This window comes from Apium graveolens, chromosome 8, assembly GCF_009905375.1.
Source record: "Apium graveolens cultivar Ventura chromosome 8, ASM990537v1, whole genome shotgun sequence".
Classification (NCBI taxonomy): domain Eukaryota; kingdom Viridiplantae; phylum Streptophyta; class Magnoliopsida; order Apiales; family Apiaceae; genus Apium; species Apium graveolens.
Genome location: NC_133654.1, coordinates 164,703,389 through 164,726,248, shown reverse-complemented (window position 1 = coordinate 164,726,248; position 22,860 = coordinate 164,703,389). Strand labels below are relative to the sequence as shown.

Sequence of the window (22,860 nt, the reverse complement as noted above, 5' to 3'; positions counted from 1 at the left end):
TTAGTTGAGTCAATGGATTCCAACATGCGTCATCAGATTAAGGATTGTGTTAGTGCTAAACACATGTGGGAAACCATTGAAGCTATTGTGGAGGGAACTGAAGACAAGAACAGATTGAATTTTCTGATGTCTGAGTACAAGGAGTTTAAATCTCTTTCCGGTGAAAGTATCAAACAGTTTCTTGGAAGGTACTGTTAATCCCAAACAATGCAACAAGAATTACAGAAGGGGGGTTGAATGTAATTCTGGCTACTTTTTTGATTTTAAGAATGTTTTTACTTAATATATAACTGTGTTTGATTTTGCAAGAAGTGCGGAATGAGAATAAAATAGAAATCAAAACACAAAGTAATAAAACACAAAGCTTTAAAACTTTCTAGTGGATTTGAACTTATCCACCAGAGTTATATATAAAGTTGAGACCTCTGTGATGCGTGAATAGCACACAGCTGCTTACAAGAGAACTTACAGAATTACAAAGAGATTCTTAACAGATACAGCCTTTTTTATCTCTCTGAAAATAATACTTACTCAATTAATTTTTTTTACTTGTTATACTTGGTTTGTATATTACCAAGTTACATGATAGTAAGATAAGACAATAAGACAAACTGAATCTAGTCTAACTTCATGCTGCTACATTACTCTATCCAGCATCTTTGGATATCTTCATAATTGCATAGAAATGGCAATGCTTCTTTGTTCTCTAAATCCTGCAATTAGGCTGCCACATTCCATTTGCAAACACCCGACGCATGTGACTGTGTTGTCACTGTCAAATGCTCTTTTAAATTATAATCATCCGTCAGGACTATGTTGGTCATCCGTCGGGAGCCTTGGTGATTATCCGCCGGGAGCCTTTGTAGATCATCCGTCGGGAGCCTTTCTGTCTTTTGACTCTATTTCACTTATATATAATTACAAGACATCTTATATTTATATTTAGCCAACCTATTCTATATATCATCTAGTAGTCAATGTAACGCCCCCAAATCCGGGGTCAGAGGATTTGGTCGTCACTATAAAACTTCAATCCAAATTAACCTGTTAAATCAAATAATAAATGCCAGCGGAAGATAATTATCATAAATGACCCCAAACTACTCCAAGATCTTTTAAGGTTACAGTTCTAGAAACAAGATATCCAATTTCCACAAATAATTTTTTTCACTTTCTTTTAAATCTCTTTTCAATAAATTCCAACTCAAAACTAAACCCACTAGTATAACTTCGAAATGAAGTATACTAGGCCCAAATAAAATACAAAACTATAATATAATATAATATAAACAACTTTACACAATAAAACTTACACTAGCCCGCAAACCCTGGATCAACCACCTTCCAAAAGCTTCTTCTTTGCTTCCTCGAATTACGCAGCTAAACAGCGCAAGCTAATCCTCACTGGAGGTTAAATTTAAAAACAGGCAAGTATGAGCGGAAGAAATGCTCAGCAAGATCATTATAGTAAATATAGGGTCGTTTGATATAAAATCGACATCTGCATTAGAGCAGAACATTTAAAAATCATAATTGCTGAATCATAAAATTATAGTAGTGGAACCCCAGAATTGATTCCTTAATTGTATTCAAAAACCCTTTTTATATTTTCCAGCGACGTGCTTCAGCAATACTTTGAATCATAACGAGAATAAAACTCGTAAAACAGTGTTTACGGAAATATCGTAAACAACAATAACATGAAATAATGATTATGGATTGAATCATAAACTTTACTCAAAACCGAACTCTTGAAATTAATACTTATTTTGTTATCATATCAAATTAGATATCACTACGAACTTTGATGCTCACAACATTCCATACTGAAGTCAACATCATTCATCTATATTAATACCACCTTTGATATTTAACAACAACGTAAGTATCAGCATAAATCAGAATCTGAATCAAAATCGCACTTTACCATTATTCCAAAACAGAAACAGTTGATAAATCATTCCTTATAAGATTATCAAAAGCAATATAATAATATCGATTGGAACCAAATTATGCACTATGCTGTTCCTGATGATCAGTCATGAAACAACACCGGTATCCCGCAGCCATACCGTTAATATAGGTACTACCCGTATCCCGAAGACATACGGTACCTATAGGGCGCCAGAAAAGGCATAACAAGCCTTGTAAGATATTACACTTCTGTATTGCACTTCCGTATAATAGCTCATGTTGGACCGGTGCCTCGGCCTCTTACGCTACCAGTAACCATCAAATCTCAAAACCTTTTATTGAAAAGGGGTCATAATACTCGACACCCGAAATAATTTTATTCCCCCATTAACTTGGGTAGGAATATTCACAACCAAATCACTTTTCTCAAAATCCAAAATATTTATAAATCCAGAAATTGGATAAGTAAAATCACTTAACTATTCTGAATATAGAATAGCAGATGAGTATTTGCATAAACAGAATTATTTAATTCAGCGATATGTAAAACATTTATCTATTCCGAACAGAGAATAGGGAAAACAATACTTGCATAATATGATTCGAAATAACGTCACTTGAACAATAAGTGAAGTCAGGGGTACTTGCCTTTGGGTTTTTGGCAGTTAGCACACTCGCAATAACGCATCAATTCTGATATTCTGTCTCAAAACATCATCGCCTTTAAGTTCAACACTTTACTGATATGCTGCTCCTGCTATTGCTAGAAGCCAGATACTCAATGCCATTCTATCTCATTCTTTATCCAACGTCTTGTCCCGATCAACTCGAGAGATCCGCATCTATAATTAAAATATAGAACTTTAATTGTCTAATCGATAACCACTCGACAAACTACGCGTCAAAAGTCTATCGTCTACCCATACGATAGCCCACACACAAGGAAATCAGTCAAACACAAGACTTATGACCCACATATGTACATAATTCACGTAGCATGTAAACACATAACTCACGTATCACATAATTCATATCACATATGACTCGGTTCGTCAAAACATTCGACTTGGTATGTTTAAAACTGAAATCAGGTCAAAAATATGATTTATCGATGAATTAACGACTCAGAATCATTCGTAAAACAAACGACCTTTCGAAACAAAAGGATTTGGGTCTCGAAAGTATTTTTAATGAAAGCAGAATATTTTTCTGAGTCTGTACACGTTCGTTTCGTATTAAACAGACGAACGGTTGATTTATTATGAATTTTTGAACATTTTTCGGAATAAAAACGATCTCCGAATCATTTAATAATTAAATAATAGGGCTCAAACACCCTAAAATAATTTTATAAGATTTATCGAGCCTGGAAAATAATTTAAAATAATATCTTAAAGCTCGAACTATTTTTCGGGATTTTTAAATCAATAATAAATAATTAAATCTAATTATTAAATCAATTAAAATCAATTAATAATTAATTAAGTTAATTAATCAATTAATATTAAATTAATCAATTAATTAAAATAATTAAGAACTAATTAAAATTAATTAATAAAATAAATCAGATTTATTTTTGAATTAAGAATGAATTTTGAAATTTAAAATAAAGATTTTAGGAATAAAACATGAATTTTGAATAAATATTAAAAAGAAAAAAAGGCAGAAACAGATTTAAGGGGGCTGTCTTCTCCTTCCCTGAATCGACAGGCGGCATAGACAGCGGCAGGTGGCCGGGACCTGAAGAACAGGTCGCCGGATTCTGGGTTTCCCCAGAAAACGGCCGGCGCTATTCCGGTCCGGCGAGCCCCTATACCGGCCCAAAACCGCTCAAATCCCCTGTTTCTTCCCACCAATCCACTCCTTATACCTCCCTCAACACGACCCAGCCAAAATCAACCGCAAAAACTCGATCAAACTCAGAAAACGGCCAAACTCCGGCCCCGATTTCTTGTTTTCCGGCGAGACACTCAAATCTTCAATCCTTAACCAAATGCAACGTTTTCGGTCTCAAATTAAAGCTAATTACTTCTATAATCTATTCAACATCTTAAATCAAGCAACCAATCACTAACAATTCCAGAAATTCAATTTCAAAAATCAATAAAACCAATACTTCGAATTTAACTAAATCGAAACCAAAATTAACATGTTAATATACGAAAACGATCCTCAGAATCCCAGGAACAATAATCAGACATCAAAAATGTCAAACAAACACTCCAGAATCAAAAACGAATTTAAATGAAAAATTTCAAAAATCTGAAATCGATAATACCCAACCTTAATCGAAGATTTTGGTATGGTTATGATCGTCTCGATGCAAGCTTCGCAACGACACCAAGAACACAATCAACGGTTGGTTGGTTTGATCAGAAAGCTTGATTGTTTGAATTCGGGTTTTCGAAAACTAAAAAAATTAAAAATAAATACAGAGGATTTTTGATCTTTATCTGATTTAGCTAATAACTGCTGACTGAAACAAGATAAATACGAGACGTATTTATAATTACACGAACGGTCCCGATAAATCATAAATCGATATCCGTTTCTCGAAATAAGGGTTTTATTGATCTACCGAAATGATTAGTGTATCGAAATTTTGCGCCGGGACGCGCACGGGTTAAACCGTAATCCGGATTGAAAAAGTCAAAACACGAAAAAGGTCCGGAATTACCAGATTAGGTTAGGAAGGAGTTTTCGGAAGAGTTTCGGGTTGTAAAAACGCAAAAACGATTGAAGTCGGATGATTCCCGGCTTTATAAAATAATTTTGGTAATTATTCAGAAAATAATTAATAATTCATAAATCATTATAAAATCATCTAACAGTCCAAAAATTACCAGAAAAATATCACAATTATCTATATTTTATTCTGGACATATAATAATTCAAATATTCAAATAATATCACATCTAAACATCCAAACATTAATTCCACTTATCAGATAATTTACTAAAATTCACCTAAAATCACATAAATAATTCCAATTAATAATAATAATAATATTTGAAAATATGGGATATTACAATCTACCCTCCTTATAAGGATTCCGTCCTCGGAATCAGCAGAAGACAGCACTTAGGGTTTTCTAACCAACTTTCCATTTCCAAATAACCTCAATTTTCCATAATCTCAAATAAATCTTGTATTCTTTGTATAATAAAACTTTTATAGGAGCTTCACCGTGCACCACTGTTCCATTCACCTCTTTTGACCAATTCCTCAATAGAATCGCTTTACTGATTGCGAGAAAGAAGAATAGAGAGAAAGATAGAGGGAAGAAAAGAAAGAGAAAGATAGAGAAATAAAGAAACAGAATGACTTCGCTATACACCCCTGATATTTTAATCGCATTGCAATCCACTGTTGCTCTTGATAATCCCATCACATAACCCTGCTTTGACTTGACCAGGATAACTCAGCTTAACTTGATTGGCATACCTTCGAATGTTTGGGTTGATAAAATCATGGAATTTTAAAAAGAAAAGAATCTGATGCCATAACGGGACCAAAATCTGAATTTGAGAAAAAGTATTGTTGAAATAAGAGAATAACTGAGAGATCAATATGATCAAACGAACTTGGTATTGTGTGCCCAAATTAAGACACCACTAAAGGTTGTTAACCTTCATGTATTCACAATACACACAAGTGATGGCGTCCCATCTAACTCCTATCACATAGACAGGTATACCTTGTGTCCCCTATAGTTAGAGTTGTTCATCTCAGTCAAAATAAAAGAATATCAAAAGAATCCAAAATCAAATGAATAAAAGTGGAAAGATTTCAAAGCTGATATTTCTGAAGAAAATGAAATCCAGAGAACAAAAATTTTGACACCAAATGAGCAAGTGGTGTCACATCACCAAGAAACTATCCACCAGATAAGAAAAGTGGAAGTTCAATATCACAACTTGACAGAGCTATCAAAACCTGAACAATAGGCTTCATGACAACCTCTGGCACATTTAAAACACAGTTATGATTGAAAATGAGTGTTAGGGAATATATCTTCTAACTGATATTTCTTTTTGAGAGAAGTCAAAAGAAATTATAGAAAGAGAAGGTATTGCCAAAATCTTAATATTTATCTTCAATTTGAACTCTTCTGTTGACTCGTCATCTGATTCTAGATACTTCTTCATATTCTAAGAAATATCGATAATCTTTATTGTCGTCAAATCGTAGTCTCGGATGATTCCGCAATAGAAGTTTGCAGCTTCCCGGAGTTCCATCCAGCTGAACACAACCATCTCAACGAATGCGCCTATCTTAACTTACTCGTTGGTACTATATCCAATAGTCCAACAGGAACTCGATATGAGCTCAAACGTCCTCACATAGCTATACACACTCCTACACACTCTCGTTTCTAGTTTACTATAACCTCAGCTCTGATACCAACCTGTAACGCCCCCAAATCCGGGGTCAGAGGATTTGGTCGTCACTATAAAACTTCAATCCAAATTAACCTGTTAAATCAAATAATAAATGCCAGCGGAAGATAATTATCATAAATGACCCCAAACTACTCCAAGATCTTTTAAGGTTACAGTTCTAGAAACAAGATATCCAATTTCCACAAATAATTTTTTTCACTTTCTTTTAAATCTCTTTTCAATAAATTCCAACTCAAAACTAAACCCACTAGTATAACTTCGAAATGAAGTATACTAGGCCCAAATAAAATACAAAACTATAATATAATATAATATAAACAACTTTACACAATAAAACTTACACTAGCCCGCAAACCCTGGATCAACCACCTTCCAAAAGCTTCTTCTTTGCTTCCTCGAATTACGCAGCTAAACAGCGCAAGCTAATCCTCACTGGAGGTTAAATTTAAAAACAGGCAAGTATGAGCGGAAGAAATGCTCAGCAAGATCATTATAGTAAATATAGGGTCGTTTGATATAAAATCGACATCTGCATTAGAGCAGAACATTTAAAAATCATAATTGCTGAATCATAAAATTATAGTAGTGGAACCCCAGAATTGATTCCTTAATTGTATTCAAAAACCCTTTTTATATTTTCCAGCGACGTGCTTCAGCAATACTTTGAATCATAACGAGAATAAAACTCGTAAAACAGTGTTTACGGAAATATCGTAAACAACAATAACATGAAATAATGATTATGGATTGAATCATAAACTTTACTCAAAACCGAACTCTTGAAATTAATACTTATTTTGTTATCATATCAAATTAGATATCACTACGAACTTTGATGCTCACAACATTCCATACTGAAGTCAACATCATTCATCTATATTAATACCACCTTTGATATTTAACAACAACATAAGTATCAGCATAAATCAGAATCTGAATCAAAATCGCACTTTACCATTATTCCAAAACAGAAACAGTTGATAAATCATTCCTTATAAGATTATCAAAAGCAATATAATAATATCGATTGGAACCAAATTATGCACTATGCTGTTCCTGATGATCAGTCATGAAACAACACCGGTATCCCGCAGCCATACCGTTAATATAGGTACTACCCGTATCCCGAAGACATACGGTACCTATAGGGCGCCAGAAAAGGCATAACAAGCCTTGTAAGATATTACACTTCTGTATTGTACTTCCGTATAATAGCTCATGTTGGACCGGTGCCTCGGCCTCTTATGCTACCAGTAACCATCAAATCTCAAAACCTTTTATTGAAAAGGGGTCATAATACTCGACACCCGAAATAATTTTATTCCCCCATTAACTTGGGTAGGAATATTCACAACCAAATCACTTTTCTCAAAATCCAAAATATTTATAAATCCAGAAATTGGATAAGTAAAATCACTTAACTATTCTGAATATAGAATAGCAGATGAGTATTTGCATAAACAGAATTATTTAATTCAGCGATATGTAAAATATTTATCTATTCCGAACAGAGAATAGGGAAAACAATACTTGCATAATATGATTCGAAATAACGTCACTTGAACAATAAGTGAAGTCAGGGGTACTTGCCTTTAGGTTTTTAGCAGTTAGCACACTCGCAATAACGCATCAATTCTGACATTCTGTCTCAAAACATCATCGCCTTTAAGTTCAACACTTTACTGATATGCTGCTCCTGCTATTGCTAGAAGCCAGATATTCAATGCCATTCTATCTCATTCTTTATCCAACGTCTTGTCCCGATCAACTCGAGAGATCCGCATCTATAATTAAAATATAGAACTTTAATTGTCTAATCGATAACCACTCGACAAACTACGCGTCAAAAGCCTATCGTCTACCCATACAATAGCCCACACACAAGGAAATCAGTCAAACACAAGACTTATGACCCACATATGTACATAATTCACGTAGCATGTAAACACATAACTCGCGTATCACATAATTCATATCACATATGACTCGGTTCGTCAAAACATTCGACTTGGTATGTTTAAAACTGAAATCAGGTCAAAAATATGATTTATCGATGAATTAACGACTCAGAATCATTCGTAAAACAAACGACCTTTCGAAACAAAAGGATTTGGGTCTCGAAAGTATTTTTAATGAAAGCAGAATATTTTTCTGAGTCTGTACACGTTCGTTTCGTATTAAACAGACGAACGGTTGATTTATTATGAATTTTTGAACATTTTTCGGAATAAAAACGATCTCCGAATCATTTAATAATTAAATAATAGGGCTCAAACACCCTAAAATAATTTTATAAGATTTATCGAGCCTGGAAAATAATTTAAAATAATATCTTAAAGCTCGAACTATTTTTCGGGATTTTTAAATCAATAATAAATAATTAAATCTAATTATTAAATCAATTAAAATCAATTAATAATTAATTAAGTTAATTAATCAATTAATATTAAATTAATCAATTAATTAAAATAATTAAGAACTAATTAAAATTAATTAATAAAATAAATCAGATTTATTTTTGAATTAAGAATGAATTTTGAAATTTAAAATAAAGATTTTAGGAATAAAATATGAATTTTGAATAAATATTAAAAAGAAAAAAAGGCAGAAACAGATTTAAGGGGGCTGTCTTCTCCTTCCCTGAATCGACAGGCGGCATAGACGGCGGCAGGTGGCCGGGACCTGAAGAACAGGTCGCCAGATTCTGGGTTTTCCCAGAAAACGGTCGGCGCTATTCCGGTCCGGCGAGCCCCTATACCGGCCCAAAACCGCTCAAATCCCCTGTTTCTTCCCACCAATCCACTCCTTATACCTCCCTCAACACGACCCAGCCAAAATCAACCGCAAAAACTCGATCAAACTCAGAAAACGGCCAAACTCCGGCCCCGATTTCTTGTTTTCCGGCGAGACACTCAAATCTTCAATCCTTAACCAAATGCAACGTTTTCGGTCTCAAATTAAAGCTAATTACTTCTATAATCTATTCAACATCTTAAATCAAGCAACCAATCACTAACAATTCCAGAAATTCAATTTCAAAAATCAATAAAACCAATACTTCGAATTTAACTAAATCGAAACCAAAATTAACATGTTAATATACGAAAACGATCCTCAGAATCCCAGGAACAATAATCAGACATCAAAAATGTCAAACAAACACTCCAGAATCAAAAACGAATTTAAATGAAAAATTTCAAAAATCTGAAATCGATAATACCCAACCTTAATCGAAGATTTTGGTATGGTTATGATCGTCTCGATGCAAGCTTCGCAACGACACCAAGAACACAATCAACGGTTGGTTGGTTTGATCAGAAAGCTTGATTGTTTGAATTCGGGTTTTCGAAAACTAAAAAAATTAAAAATAAATACAGAGGATTTTTGATCTTTATCTGATTTAGCTAATAACTGCTGACTGAAACAAGATAAATACGAGACGTATTTATAATTACACGAACGGTCCCGATAAATCATAAATCGATATCCGTTTCTCGAAATAAGGGTTTTATTGATCTACCGAAATGATTAGTGTATCGAAATTTTGCGCCGGGACGCGCACGGGTTAAACCGTAATCCGGATTGAAAAAGTCAAAACACGAAAAAGGTCCGGAATTACCAGATTAGGTTAGGAAGGAGTTTTCGGAAGAGTTTCGGGTTGTAAAAACGCAAAAACGATTGAAGTCGGATGATTCCCGGCTTTATAAAATAATTTTGGTAATTATTCAGAAAATAATTAATAATTCATAAATCATTATAAAATCATCTAACAGTCCAAAAATTACCAGAAAAATATCACAATTATCTATATTTTATTCTGGACATATAATAATTCAAATATTCAAATAATATCACATCTAAACATCCAAACATTAATTCCACTTATCAGATAATTTACTAAAATTCACCTAAAATCACATAAATAATTCCAATTAATAATAATAATAATATTTGAAAATATGGGATATTACAGTCAACATGACTTAAAGAATCCTACAGCATCTCCTAGTACATTGTTGTTTGCAGCAATGTGCTACAAGACTTATTGTTACTACTACGCCATAAGTGGACTATTGTAATGCCTAAATGGTATTACAATAGACCCAAAAAATGTTACATTAGGTCTATTGTAACACCAAGGGACGTTACGTATATGAACATTACAATAGACACCATAATGTAACACTTCACTGATCTATTGTAACAGAGAAGAAAATGTTATAATAGGCAACTACTGTAACACTAAAAGGACCAAATGTAACACAAAATGAGTGATACATTAGCTTGATCAGGATTGCATAAGTGGGACCCACTGAGGTGCCTCCTGGCCCCATACCTGTGGGCCCCACCCCACCTGTGGGTCCCACGTTGCCTATTGTAACAGCCCGTTTTATCTATTGTAACACCATTTTTTTAGTTAGGTAACACTGGAATATGTGTATTGTAACAGTCTTTTTATCTATTATAACATTAGTAACATATGTAATTTAACATTATATGTAAACAATTATTGTAATTAAACAAGCAAATGTTACAATTATTTTTAACACTTTTGAAATATATGGTCTGCTTTGAGAAAAATACATAATCAACAAAACATCAAAATTGCATACATAAGAGTCTCAGCTCTTCAAACCAAACAACTAGATAACATTAAATTCTCCAAATCATCCCCAACGCCAACGACGACCTAAGTACTACAATTATTCTCATCCCAACACCAACAACGATGACAAAAACTACTACATAATCAATTCTACGAGAAATTTGTACCAACTGATTGGAATGAAAAGCTATGAGAACACTTGATCACACAGAATCTCCAACTTAACCAAATTAAGCATGTTATCTACTTAGAAGAATGAAGTACTCATGAACTAAACTAGAACATCCTCCTGGAGCATTTATCCCAGCAGCTGCAACATACAAATCTAGCTTGCCTACTGAAATACCAATTCCCTGAACTCCAAGATCACCAAGACCCGATAATCTGCTTCCATCAATTACCAAGATCATATCAACATATACTAACATAATTTTAAAAGAGACTTGCTAGTTAGATTGACGAATAAGTAATGTAAAGATAAAATAATTAGAAAACTTAAAACTTATACATCGTATTAATTATATAAAAAGAGGCACATGTATATTGGTTGCATTTCTATAAGGAAAAGAAATCCGGAAGCATAAATTTCTATTAAATAATAATACAAGTTCCAAAAGATTTAAAGATGTGGATTAAAAATGCAAAGAATAACCTGATCAACATGCCAAATGTAAACCATTTACATCATTTCTCCATGATCAGCAACGCTAAAGTACATCCCCAGGGCCTTTTAAACAAACCGCTATAGTTCTGGAAAACAAGGCCAACTTTCGGAGTGTAAACTATAGATTTTATATTCTTCAATATTGGAAATCAGCACCTACTAGAATAATGGGACATCGACACAGTTCAATAGAATATTAAAAAGGCTAAACTACTTTTGATAATGAAATTCTTTCTTAAAATGAAGCTAGTTATGATTCAATAAAGATAGCAACCATATGAAATGAGAGATATCATTTGCTTTCCTTTCTGGTGTGTATTATGATATTTTGATCTGTCTCTATAGTTCAAAAATGCCATAATTCATGCATACAAAATACCCTTTAGACTTACTTATGAGAGACAAGTTCGGTGGTAACATTGTTAGAGGTAGACATTACATTCCTCCCAGCTACTTCAAAAGCATCACAGACCTTGTCTGTTTACATAAAGACTTGTTAGATTAGTTTGAATGTACGAATGAGAGCTAGTCAAATAAAGTTAAATATGTCACCTGTTGAAACAGAAAAACAAATTTAAAATTTTAGATTTACGAGGAGACCAGACATTAACAAAAAAAAGATTTAAAAGATCAAGCGTTGCATCATAAAATAATAGGCAACTTCAAATAAAATTGGAGAAACTAGGACAAAATCTCCAATCTGCAACATATATTTTCAGTTATAGCACAAAGGTAGCATGACTCTGAAGACCAAAATATTGTTAATGTCCAAGTTTCCCATTTAATTACAGCTGATATCCAGCTCTGGATCTTATCCTGTGTTATATTGCATTCTATACCTTCAGTAACTCTTAAAACTTATAGCACTGTGATTTATTCGTCAAAAGCTCTCTTCTTTTGCTTAAGAGCACTAGTAATTACCCCGCCATGGTTCACAAATTTTACGTACTTCCCCACAACATAAACTTTATAAATTACCCCGTCATGGTTCACAAATTATTGCAACATGACCGGTGTTATACTATCTAGATAAGATAAACATGAAAAGACAAAGACATAAAAAATTAACTCTATGAAAAATGCTGTTGTCTGGATCCTGGTTAAAATTTCAGAGAAGTAGCAAGCAACCATTAAAATTTACAAGTCTCAGTAACGACTAGCAAATAAAACCGAGATAAATGAATCAGAACAACTTACTTTTATAAGTTGCTGTTAGGACACCATAAGTTGTTAAAAACACATCATGTTCTGCTATAACCTCAGGGTCATTACCTTTTTCACCACCATAGTAAACAGATACGGAAATACTTTCTGGCTTGGAATGGGTAATAAGCTCATCCTGGGTATATTGATAAGAACAATTCACTTATATTATTAACATAAAAAAGAAGTAGCGTATTATAAAATGCAAGATGGTATAATTAAAAATAAACTAGTGAAACTCAACGTGACAGAAAAATGCAAAGACTTCTATTACTCAAACCACAAACCAGTGATGGTGCTCACCTTCCACTGTCCTAGCAATGCCATAGGACATATGATAAGAGTTCCACCTCTTGCTTTTCTTGGTACTTCATTATATTTTGTTCTCTTTGAGGCGAGATTTTCTGTGTCAGTATGATTGACTTTAAGGATTCCCCTTCCAGGTCCTGCCAGTATAAGACTTATTGTCATTACAGTTTTCCCAGCCCCATTGCATCTGCTAAAATCTGGATGTATGCTTGTTAAGTTAGGAAATTCTAGCAATAAAAACATGCACAAAAATACATCTTATCGGATGATGTGCAAAAGAACTACCAGAAAAAGATCTGGTGTGCATTATGCTATATCTACTATGCATTTTTTAGGAATAATTTTAAACTAAAATGAGAAGGGATTATAAAAGCTCACCCCACCCCTGGCAATTTGTGTGGCAGTAGGGAATTGAATGGTTGCTTTACCAGAGAACACATTCACATGAATGGATGAAGCCCTCTTATTGTAAAGCTTCGAAAATCAATCATACATAATATGATAAATATGATAGGTATAACCTAGGATGTTACTAAAGAATGTATTTTAATGTCAAAATATCGTATGTCACATATTCAAACATTACTAATTCATGTCAAAATATATTAAGATGGTAAGATTATCCGATCTCAGTGTCATTGCAGCTTGTGACACAAAAGGATATGTGGTGGTACTTCTCAAAAGGAGTATTCCAACCAAAAAAAGTACTCAAAACAGTGACTTACCTCAAAACAAAAAATATACTTATTCTCATGATGGAAATAATAAGACCTTTTTCTATCAGTCCAACTAAGCCTCATCCGGTTCTAGAAAAGAAGACTTGCATTCAGAAACTTATAAATTAATTAAGCAAATAAAGAGGGAAATATGATGAGGAAATGCTTAATAAATATAAATAAACATACTTAACAATTAACATATAAGTGCATAAATTAATTTATTGAAGCTAATTAATGATAAAAACATAGAACATTGAGCTTGCCATGATTTACAAACATATAACCTTTACCTCGTTTCACAACAGGCAACATTCCAGCAAATTCTTTTGATTCGTCCTGTTTAAAATATTCACCAACACATATGAGAAAACTAGAGATAAAATCTTCTTGCAACAAGAAATCACTGGAGATGAGAAAAACCACCCGAGTATTGTCAAAATCACCGATTAATCCGTTCAACTAAGGGAAATCAAAGAAATGAAAAAATGAAAAAAGAAAACTAAAAAACACATATATAGGGCTCGAATCGTGTTGCAGGATTCAATTACTGCTTGTATAGAGCTCGATTGTTGTTATAGAGACTCGGTTACACCTTGTCGACCTCAAATTAGGGTTGCGTGTATAACTGTGCATAACTTGTAGGGAAAATTAGGGTTTGGTTTGTGTGTAATTGAGAGAAATGAGGAGAAGATAGATGAGTGTGTGATTGACAGAGTTGGAAGAAGATAGAAGAGTCTGTGTTTATATGTGTCTGAGTATGTCTCACATATGAGATGCTATCCGAGTGGGAGAGAGCGTCGGGGTGAGGGTTAGAGAAGAGAGAAGAGGGAAATTAGATTAGATTAAAGGGGGAAATATTTGAGGATGAAATTTTAGCAAAAAAGAGGGGGAATTATTTCCCGCCTTGTATTTTTTTTAAAAAAAATTCATATAAACGAGGGTTGCTTAACAACTGATGTGAATTATAGACATTAACATCAGTAGTTAAAGAACTGATCTAAAAGTTAATCATTTAATATCGGTTGGGAAAATTATGATGCGAAAGTTTTTTTATTTTTCAAAAAAATACATTTAGACAAAGTGAAACTTGATGATAACGAAATACCCTAAATGAAAAGATGAATAATGGTAGATAAAACTAGTAAGTGCTACAGTTTATTTGAAGATTGAAAAAAGTAAAGTGTACAAAGAGTTCTCACAATCATTTTCAAGGTGCTCCTCTAGTCTGAGCAGATGATTTCTATTTCCTTGATTGTCTTGATTTCTTCCCAAGCTTCCAATTGTTTTCTTCTATTTAATTTTGGAGTTATATGTGAAATTCAAATTCTTCAGCATTTGATAGATCCAGCTTTTCTTGCATTTCCAATAGAGTCTCATTGCTTAAGATGGTCAATTGGGCATCCAATCTGAAAAATCTTCTAACACCTTTGTTATCCATGAATTCCATTAGCCAGTAAGGCCTCAAGTGCACTGTATTTCTTGTGAAGGGAATTGATAGAGTTTTTGGAAGTGCATTTGAGGCTTTTCAGCTCCTTAGTTCTTCTATCTTCTTTAGAACCAATTTCTTGGTTGTCATATTGAATCCAAAATTTTTCTTGAAGAATGAGAAGATCTTTATCAAAATAGAATAACTTTCTTGAAGAATTCTGTGAAGGGACATATGACCTTTTTCCCACCCTTATATTTGAACACCAGTCTTTCAAGGAGATTTCTGTGAGCATCAATTCCCCTCACTTCTTCTAATTCATCCATGTAGAGATTGATATCTGAAAATTCCTTGATATTACAGATGTATAGAAGATGTCCCTTGTTGACAGTTTGTTGTGCTTTGGTTAAGGTTTTAGTTTTGAGTTTCACAGGCTTGATCTTCTTGATTGCTCTTGTCTTTGTCTTCTTTAGCTTGTTGAAGATTGGTAAGTTAAGTTCAGGATGAGGCAAACTATCCCAGTCTACAAGCTCATCCTTGGGAACTATTGGCTCACCATGAAAGTTCTTTGTAGGATCTACCTTAAATTTATCCTGCACTTCTGAGGGCTTGGATGTTTGAGTTGAAGTTGTAGACTGTTTAGGAATGTAATCTTCCATTTCCTCATCACTGAAGTCCAATTTCCTCTTGATTCTTTGTTTGTGTCTTGGCTTCTTTGTCTTTTGAGGTTCCTTGTGCATTTTCTGATCCTGAGCTTCAGTTATCACATGTTACTTTTCAGAAATCTCAGTTACAGTATTCACAGCTTGAAGCTTGGCTACTATAGCAGCTTGCTTTTTCTTCTTTTTGAGTTTCTTAGCATCTAAAGCAGCTTGCTTCTTTTCTTTCTTGATTCTTTCCTTTTCTTCCTTCTTTGCTTCTGCAAACTGAGGGTGTCCAGTCACCACACAGATTTCTTTCCCATTTCTGTAGATCGTAGCAATTCTTCTCTTTAGCACTAAGTCAGTTGGATCTTTGAAGAATGCAATATACCTTGCCAACATCTTCTTTTCATCTGGCCTTGGAGTCTCAAACATTAGATCCAAGGAATTTTTGTCAGATGACTTTGGATCATTCCTTTTGGGCTTTAAAACCAAGTTGGCTTTTAGAGACTTTATGGATGCAGGTTGGCCCTTTTTCCAGATTACCTAGATTCATGTCATTCACATAAATTTGCTTGACTTGAGAAAAGTGATGAAAGGTCTTGTTTGGTTTCTCAATTGGACCAAATTTCTTTGTGATTTTTTCATCAATCTTCCTCCATTTGTCATCCAATTCCTTCTCAACTGCTGTAACATCAAGCTTTTTAAAATTTGTTTTTAAATCCAACTTAATTAGCAGCTGCTATCTAGATTAGATCAATGATGTCCAAGACTGGTGGCTTAGGAAAAGTTATCTGGAACAATTACTTGACTAACTTGTATGTTTAGCACATTCTCCCCCTCACTGATTGGCTCTTCTTGACTAACTGGGACAAGTGAATCTTTCTCCCCCTTTTTGTTAGCAAGAAGTTGAGTGGAGGTAGAAGTTTGTGCAACCACTAACTTTTGAAGCAACTGGGTTTGTTGGGCTTGATGTAAATGAATTGCAGTGATATAAGCTTCCAATGTTTTGAGTCTTGTATCCAAAGAGTCTACCTTGCTGGCAAGATTAGAGTTTTTCCTTAGTTGTCTGTTGATGTTAAACATGGTTGTGTTAGGAAATTTAGCATCCAATCTCTCAGAGACATCCTTCTTGACTTGGTCAATCTCTTTTTTAATTGCAGTGACATCCAGATTATGTTGAAGAGATTGAATTTGGTGCGGGTGAAGAGAATCGAGATGTGCTTGAAGTAACTTCTTGGTGTTAGCATTGGTTGTAGCTTGAAGAGCTGTCTGAGTTTGTTGAATGATATGAAAGAGAGTAGTCTTGAAATGTTGCTCATCACATTCTTTAGAAAACATCCAAGATGGAATGTTTGATCTGGATCTAGGGCCTGCTTCTCCCCCTATGTGCATTGACTCTTCCTCATCATCATCTTCACCCCAAATATGTCTTCAAAACCACCAGTTCCATAATCAACATCAGCACCAGATGTGGGAGGCATGGCTGAGATGACATCTTTGGCTCTTTGCTTGGAGGCTGTTATATGCACCAGATTTAGAATTCTTTCAGCAGCCACATTATTATGTTCAGTTAGAACTTGATAAGCTGAGACAGGGTGAGTAAATGCCTCAGCTTCATAAGAAACAGAATATATGACAACTTGATATTCTTGCAGAATTAGTTGTTTCTTTTCAGCCTCATTGACATCCATTAACTCACTCTGTTATGGAATAAAAACTAGGGTATATTAATTACTGTATTTATTACTAGGGTTCGTGTGCTTCGAGGCTCAATTTGAATGCTCTTGTGTCTCGTGACTCGATCTGCCTTAACAAGATGCCTACGTACCTTGCAGATTGCCAAAGATCAAGTCAAAAAATGTAGTTCTGATTTGTGGGGGTGAGACCCCTTATATAGGTGTTGGGAGTCCTTGAATTGGACTAGATCTAGGAGACTTGGTGGGAAAGTCTCAGAATTAGAATGGACTTTGGAGTCCTAGGAAGCAGGAAACTGATTCCTTATCCTTTTAGGTCCCTTGGAGGCTAATCTACAAGGATTTATATCCTCACAGGGACTCATCTTAACAGCTGATTTCTCCCTTATTATTTAATTACGAAATTAATTAATATTAAGGGTTTTGGGCCCTTTCTAATTGGGCTTCGTTATTGGACCATATCAGGTATAATTGATTTAACATTAATTATATTCTTAGGCTTTTTTTAGGCCCATATCATTTTCCCCTCAACTTCTGGAAATTCGTAAAAGATTTTGCAGAAGTTAAGTTCATTTGTTCCCTTACAGGGTATCGTTTTTTCGTAAAGTATGGAGCGACCTACACAATTACAACGATTTTCCTTGCACACGGCTTCAGGGTTGTTTTAGAACTTCCCTATTATTTTCCTTACCTTTTTCCCTTTTTGGGAACTTCCTGGTTTTTTTAGGAATTTTCCCTTAATTTCTGGGATTTTTTTTCCTAATTTTCAAGAATATTCTGATACTCATAGGTATATTTTTTTTAATATTTCAAGAGTATTTTATCAAAAATAATTTTTTGATAATTATTTTCTAATTTTCCAGAGTATTCTGATTTTCAGGAATTTTTCTGAAATTTTCAGCCCTTTTTCGACCACGATCCTAGTCGAAATTTCGACCTGGATCCTAGTCGAATTTTGGGCCAGCTCCTGAGCCCTGGTCGAAAAATGTCGACTAGGATTCACGACCTGAATCCTAGTCGAGTTAACGACCTGGATCCTGGTCGAAATTTTGGCCGCCACATGATTCCTATTCGTGAAACTTCGACTAGGTAGCACGATCAGGATTTCGACCTGGATCCTAGTCGAGTTTACGACCTGGGTCTTAGTCGAAATTCATGCCACCTTTTGACTCCTGTTCGTGAAACTTCGACTAGGATTTACGACCAGGATTTCGACCTGGATCCTAGTCGAGTTTACGACTTGGGTCTTGGTCGAAATTCATGACCTTTTTTGGACCCTGTTCGAAAGATTTCGAGCTTGATTCACGACCAGGATTTCGACCTAAATCCTGGTCTATCTGATGGGTGTTTTTTTGGCTTCTGTTCGAAAGATTTTGAACTGGATTCACGACCTCAAATACGACCTCAATCCTGGTCTTTTTGATGGTTTGATTCTATTGGGCTTTTCCTAATCCAATTTGGATTTGGGCCTGGTCTTTTTCCTTATTGAACCTTTAATTAGGTCTTTTCCAAATTCAAATTGGATTTGGGCCGTGATTTGGGCCTTTTCCAAATTTAACTTGTATATATATATATATCCTCTAAATTTTTTCAGAATGCCCGGGAATATTCTGGAATGTTCCAGATTTTGAGCTTTTTCTTTGGGCTTCCAACTTATTGGGCTTTTTGTCCCTTTGTCTTCCCTCTTCTCTATATATAAAGAAGTAAGTGGAGTTGTCCACTCCTCACTTCTCATTTCTCAATTTTCTTCCTCTCTTCTTCTCTCAAAAATATTGGAGGCTTAAGGATTACTATAGGTCGGAGTTCTTGTTCCACGAAGCTTTCTTTCTAGCAGATCAATCATTATTTCAGGTAATATAGATACTTCCTTTACTTTATTCATTTTTATACACTCTTTACATATAAAGTTTGTGTTTACAAACTGTTTTCTTTTCTGCTTCCTTAGATGGCGGATAAGAAATTAGCCCATTTGGCCAAGATGAACGTGGCCAAGAAGTCGAACGAGTTCCCAATTCGATCAAGATATACTTCCTTGATTGAAATGATCAATACCCGAGGGGACGTATCCATCCAACGCCCATCTAGACGCGTTTGATCATGTCAACATTTTTCCGGATCCAAAGGAGTTGGACAAAATGAAATCTTTCTTCAAGATCAAGGAGCCGTACAAGCTAGTTCCCGCAGGTCCTGCCGACAGGGCCTGCCACTGGAAGAAGGACTCATTATGTGTCTTTAGGGACTCTCTAAGGGCAGGTATCAGACTCTCTTTTCATCCTTTTATTCCAATTTTGGTAGCTGATGTGGGCATTAGCCCTTTCCAACTTCCTCCAAACTCCTGGAGGTTGATTCTCTGCTTTTTGTCACAATGTGCCAAACACGATGTATCTCCAACGGTCACCGTGTTTAGAAAGATTTTTCAGTTTAAGAACAGCCCAAACAAGAATGTGGGGTGGGTTTCTTTGAACCAACGCCCCACTGCCCCCCATATAGTGAATGGGAAGTCCATCACTGACAATAACTTGGGGTGGAAAAAAGAGTTTCTTTATGTTCTCTGGGAAGGCGGCGACTGAGGGACTCTCTTTCGCTCTTCCTTTGGGCAAGCTGTAGATGGAAGCCCGAATGATATTGTTTTGACTGAGGAGAAGACCAGGGCTTTCAATCTACTTACTCTGGATAATGGAACATCGTATTCCTGGTATCTCATTAGAGAGACGGTTCTTGTTAAACGCGATATTTCTCCTATTTCTAAGAAAGGTATATTTCCTTATAGTGGTTTTATGTTTTCCTTATCTTTTACTATCTTTCCAACTCCTTTTCCTTTAATTTGTGCAGTGGCCGAGATGATCGAAGAGGATACCAAGCCTAAAGACCTGGAAACAACCAGGATGAAGCACGCTGGAAAGGCCTTCAAGGACCCGCGCCTCGGGGATCGCTTCCCTGAGTTTTTACTTCAAACAAGAGACGAGGACGAAGAAGGCCCCATCCAACCCCTGCGTACCAAACAGAAGCCACGGGCCTTCTTTCAACCTGCATGGGGAATTCGGGAAAAAGACACGATCGTTGGCAATACTAAACACGCCAAAGAATGGTCAATTCAGTCTATTTCCCCTGTAGACTACCAAGACTTTGTCCTCCAACAAGAATTGGAGGCTTATGAGCTTTTTGGTGCTCAGGCTCTAGCGACGGTATATTTCTTCTCTCTTTTTTTATTACTATTACCTTTTCTCATGATTTTCCTTATTTCTCACTTCTTCTTTATCACTTAAAGGAGAACGTCCATTTTCAAGAGGCGCTTCACCAAGCTAAGGCTTGGAAGGTTGTACTAGAGGATACGACTAAAAAATTGGAAGAGGCCAACCAAGAAATTGAAAACCTCAAGGCCCAACTTGCCTCCTCAACTTCCGACTTGGAAACGGCTCGGGCTGAGATTGTGATTCTCAAAAATAAAAAAGATAAAGCCTTTGATGCCTGGATGGACACTCGGGAGTTCCAAGACCTGATGGTGGAGCACGATGCGCTTACTCAACCCGTGAGCTACAAAGAGGGTTGGGATTCCGCGGTTGAGGCCATTCAGGTGGAGTACCCGGAAACACTTTAGGCAGACTCCTTCCCCTGCCCTCTCAAGGTTCCAAGGTTGGGGGAGTAACTGATAGGGTTGTGGAGCTTGTTCGGGAAGAGGAACGATCAGCTCCTTCTCCTGATCACAGAGCTTCTTCATCAAAGGCCCAGGTCGTGAGCCAAAGTCAAAAAAGAAAGGAGCCTAAGTCCAGTTCCGGGGAAGAGGAATCCTCATCCGAGGAAGAGGCTGAGCCGAGTGTGAAAAAGGTCAGAGTAGAGGAGCCCCCAAAAGCACCTGAGGCGACTGATGATAGTTCCGAGAAGACCTCCACGGAGACTTCTGAAGAAACTTCCGAGGGGCCAACTCAAGAGACGTCTGAGGAGACTTCAGATAGTGGCTCCGAAGAATCTGAGCCTTCTAAGGCCCAACTCCCTTTCCTTATGTATTTTTCTTTTGTTCAGACATTTTCAGACTTTGTAATAGACTTTGGATATTTTTACTTATTTTGTCTTGTAATCCAATCTCAAATATTATCATAGTTCAACCTTTCGAGTTTCGGAACTCAAGTTTATAACTTGGTTTTGTCTTTCAGAATCTAACAATGCAACAAACTAGATCAAACTGAATGTTTTTTATTATAACTTGGTATTTACAACACATTACACGAGATGGGTTCAACCCTGATAAAACTAAAACATATCTTCTATTAAATTTATAAAAATCCTAAGCAAACAAAGCTTCAGGGTGCTTTTTAACCTACTTATCATCTTGACAAGTGATAATTGTGCTTGATCATTTTACACATAATAAACCTTCAGGTTCTGTGCATGCCAGGTTCTGGGAACTTCAAAACCATAGTCTCCAGATTGTTGGTTCCTCTTCCTTGAACACTTTTGACCTTGTATGGACCTTCCCAATTTGGGGCAAGTTTTCCTTTCTGCCCAACTCCAGAAGCTTCCGCCTTCCTCAGAACCAAGTCACCTTGCCTGAAGAACCTTTCTTTAACCCTTAGGTTGTAATAGAACGAAGTCTTTTTCTGATATTCCACTATTTTCGCGTGTGCCTCATCTCGTACTTCATCAATTAGATCCAAGGCTAATCTTTGCCCTTCCTCATTTTCCTCAGCATTAAAAGCTTGGATCTTGGGAGACGAATGTGATATCTCCACAAGAATAACCGCCTCTACCCCATTTGCTAATATGAAAGGAGTTGCTCCAGTTGTGACTCCAGTTGTGACTCTACAAGAAGTTCTATAGGCCCATAGTATTGGGAGTATTTCATCCACCCAGTTATTCCTTGATTTCTTGATCCTCTTCTTTTCTCCATCCAGGATTATTAGATTCACCACTTCCGCTTGCCCATTGGCTTGCGGTGAGCTACAGAGGTAAACCGCAACTCAATCTCATTCTCCTCACAATACTTCTTGAATTCTTCATTGTTGAACTGTGTTCCATTATCGGTAACTAGGATACAGGGAATTTCGTATCGACACATGATGCTTTCCCACAGGAATTGTGCAACCTGCTTAGTTGTGATCTTGGCCAAAGGCTTAGCTTCAATCCACTTAGTAAGATAATCAATGGCTACAATCAGGAACTTCCTTTGTGCCATGGCCATGGGGAAGGGCCCAAGTATATCCATTCCCCACATGGCAAAGGGGATGGGAGAGTTGATGGAAGTTAACATCTCAGGGGGTTTCCGAACAAACAGTGCATGTTT

At 35.7% G+C, this 22,860-nt stretch overlaps 1 protein-coding gene across 19 annotated transcripts; it reads right to left on the bottom strand.

The window, feature by feature from the left end:
• Nucleotides 1-10,837: 10,837 nt before the first annotated feature.
• On the bottom strand, nt 10,838-14,660 carry LOC141678074 (DNA repair protein RAD5B-like). 19 transcript variants are annotated; one of them, XM_074484287.1, is made up of 8 exons: nt 14,367-14,660; nt 14,242-14,277; nt 14,109-14,154; nt 13,094-13,296; nt 12,785-12,926; nt 11,980-12,064; nt 11,576-11,673; nt 10,838-11,307 (listed from the first exon to the last, which is right to left on the bottom strand). In XM_074484287.1, the coding sequence occupies exons 3-7, from the start codon at nt 14,128-14,130 to the stop codon at nt 11,631-11,633; spliced, it is 495 nt and encodes a 164-aa protein (XP_074340388.1). In that variant the 5' UTR covers nt 14,131-14,154; nt 14,242-14,277; nt 14,367-14,660; the 3' UTR covers nt 10,838-11,307; nt 11,576-11,630. The 19 variants fall into 19 exon arrangements, 17 of the variants coding, with proteins under 17 accessions (XP_074340388.1, XP_074340395.1, XP_074340386.1 ...); XM_074484294.1 differs by having other exon boundaries at nt 13,094-13,236; XM_074484285.1 differs by having other exon boundaries at nt 14,242-14,660.
• Between the last annotated feature and the right edge of the window lie 8,200 nt (nt 14,661-22,860).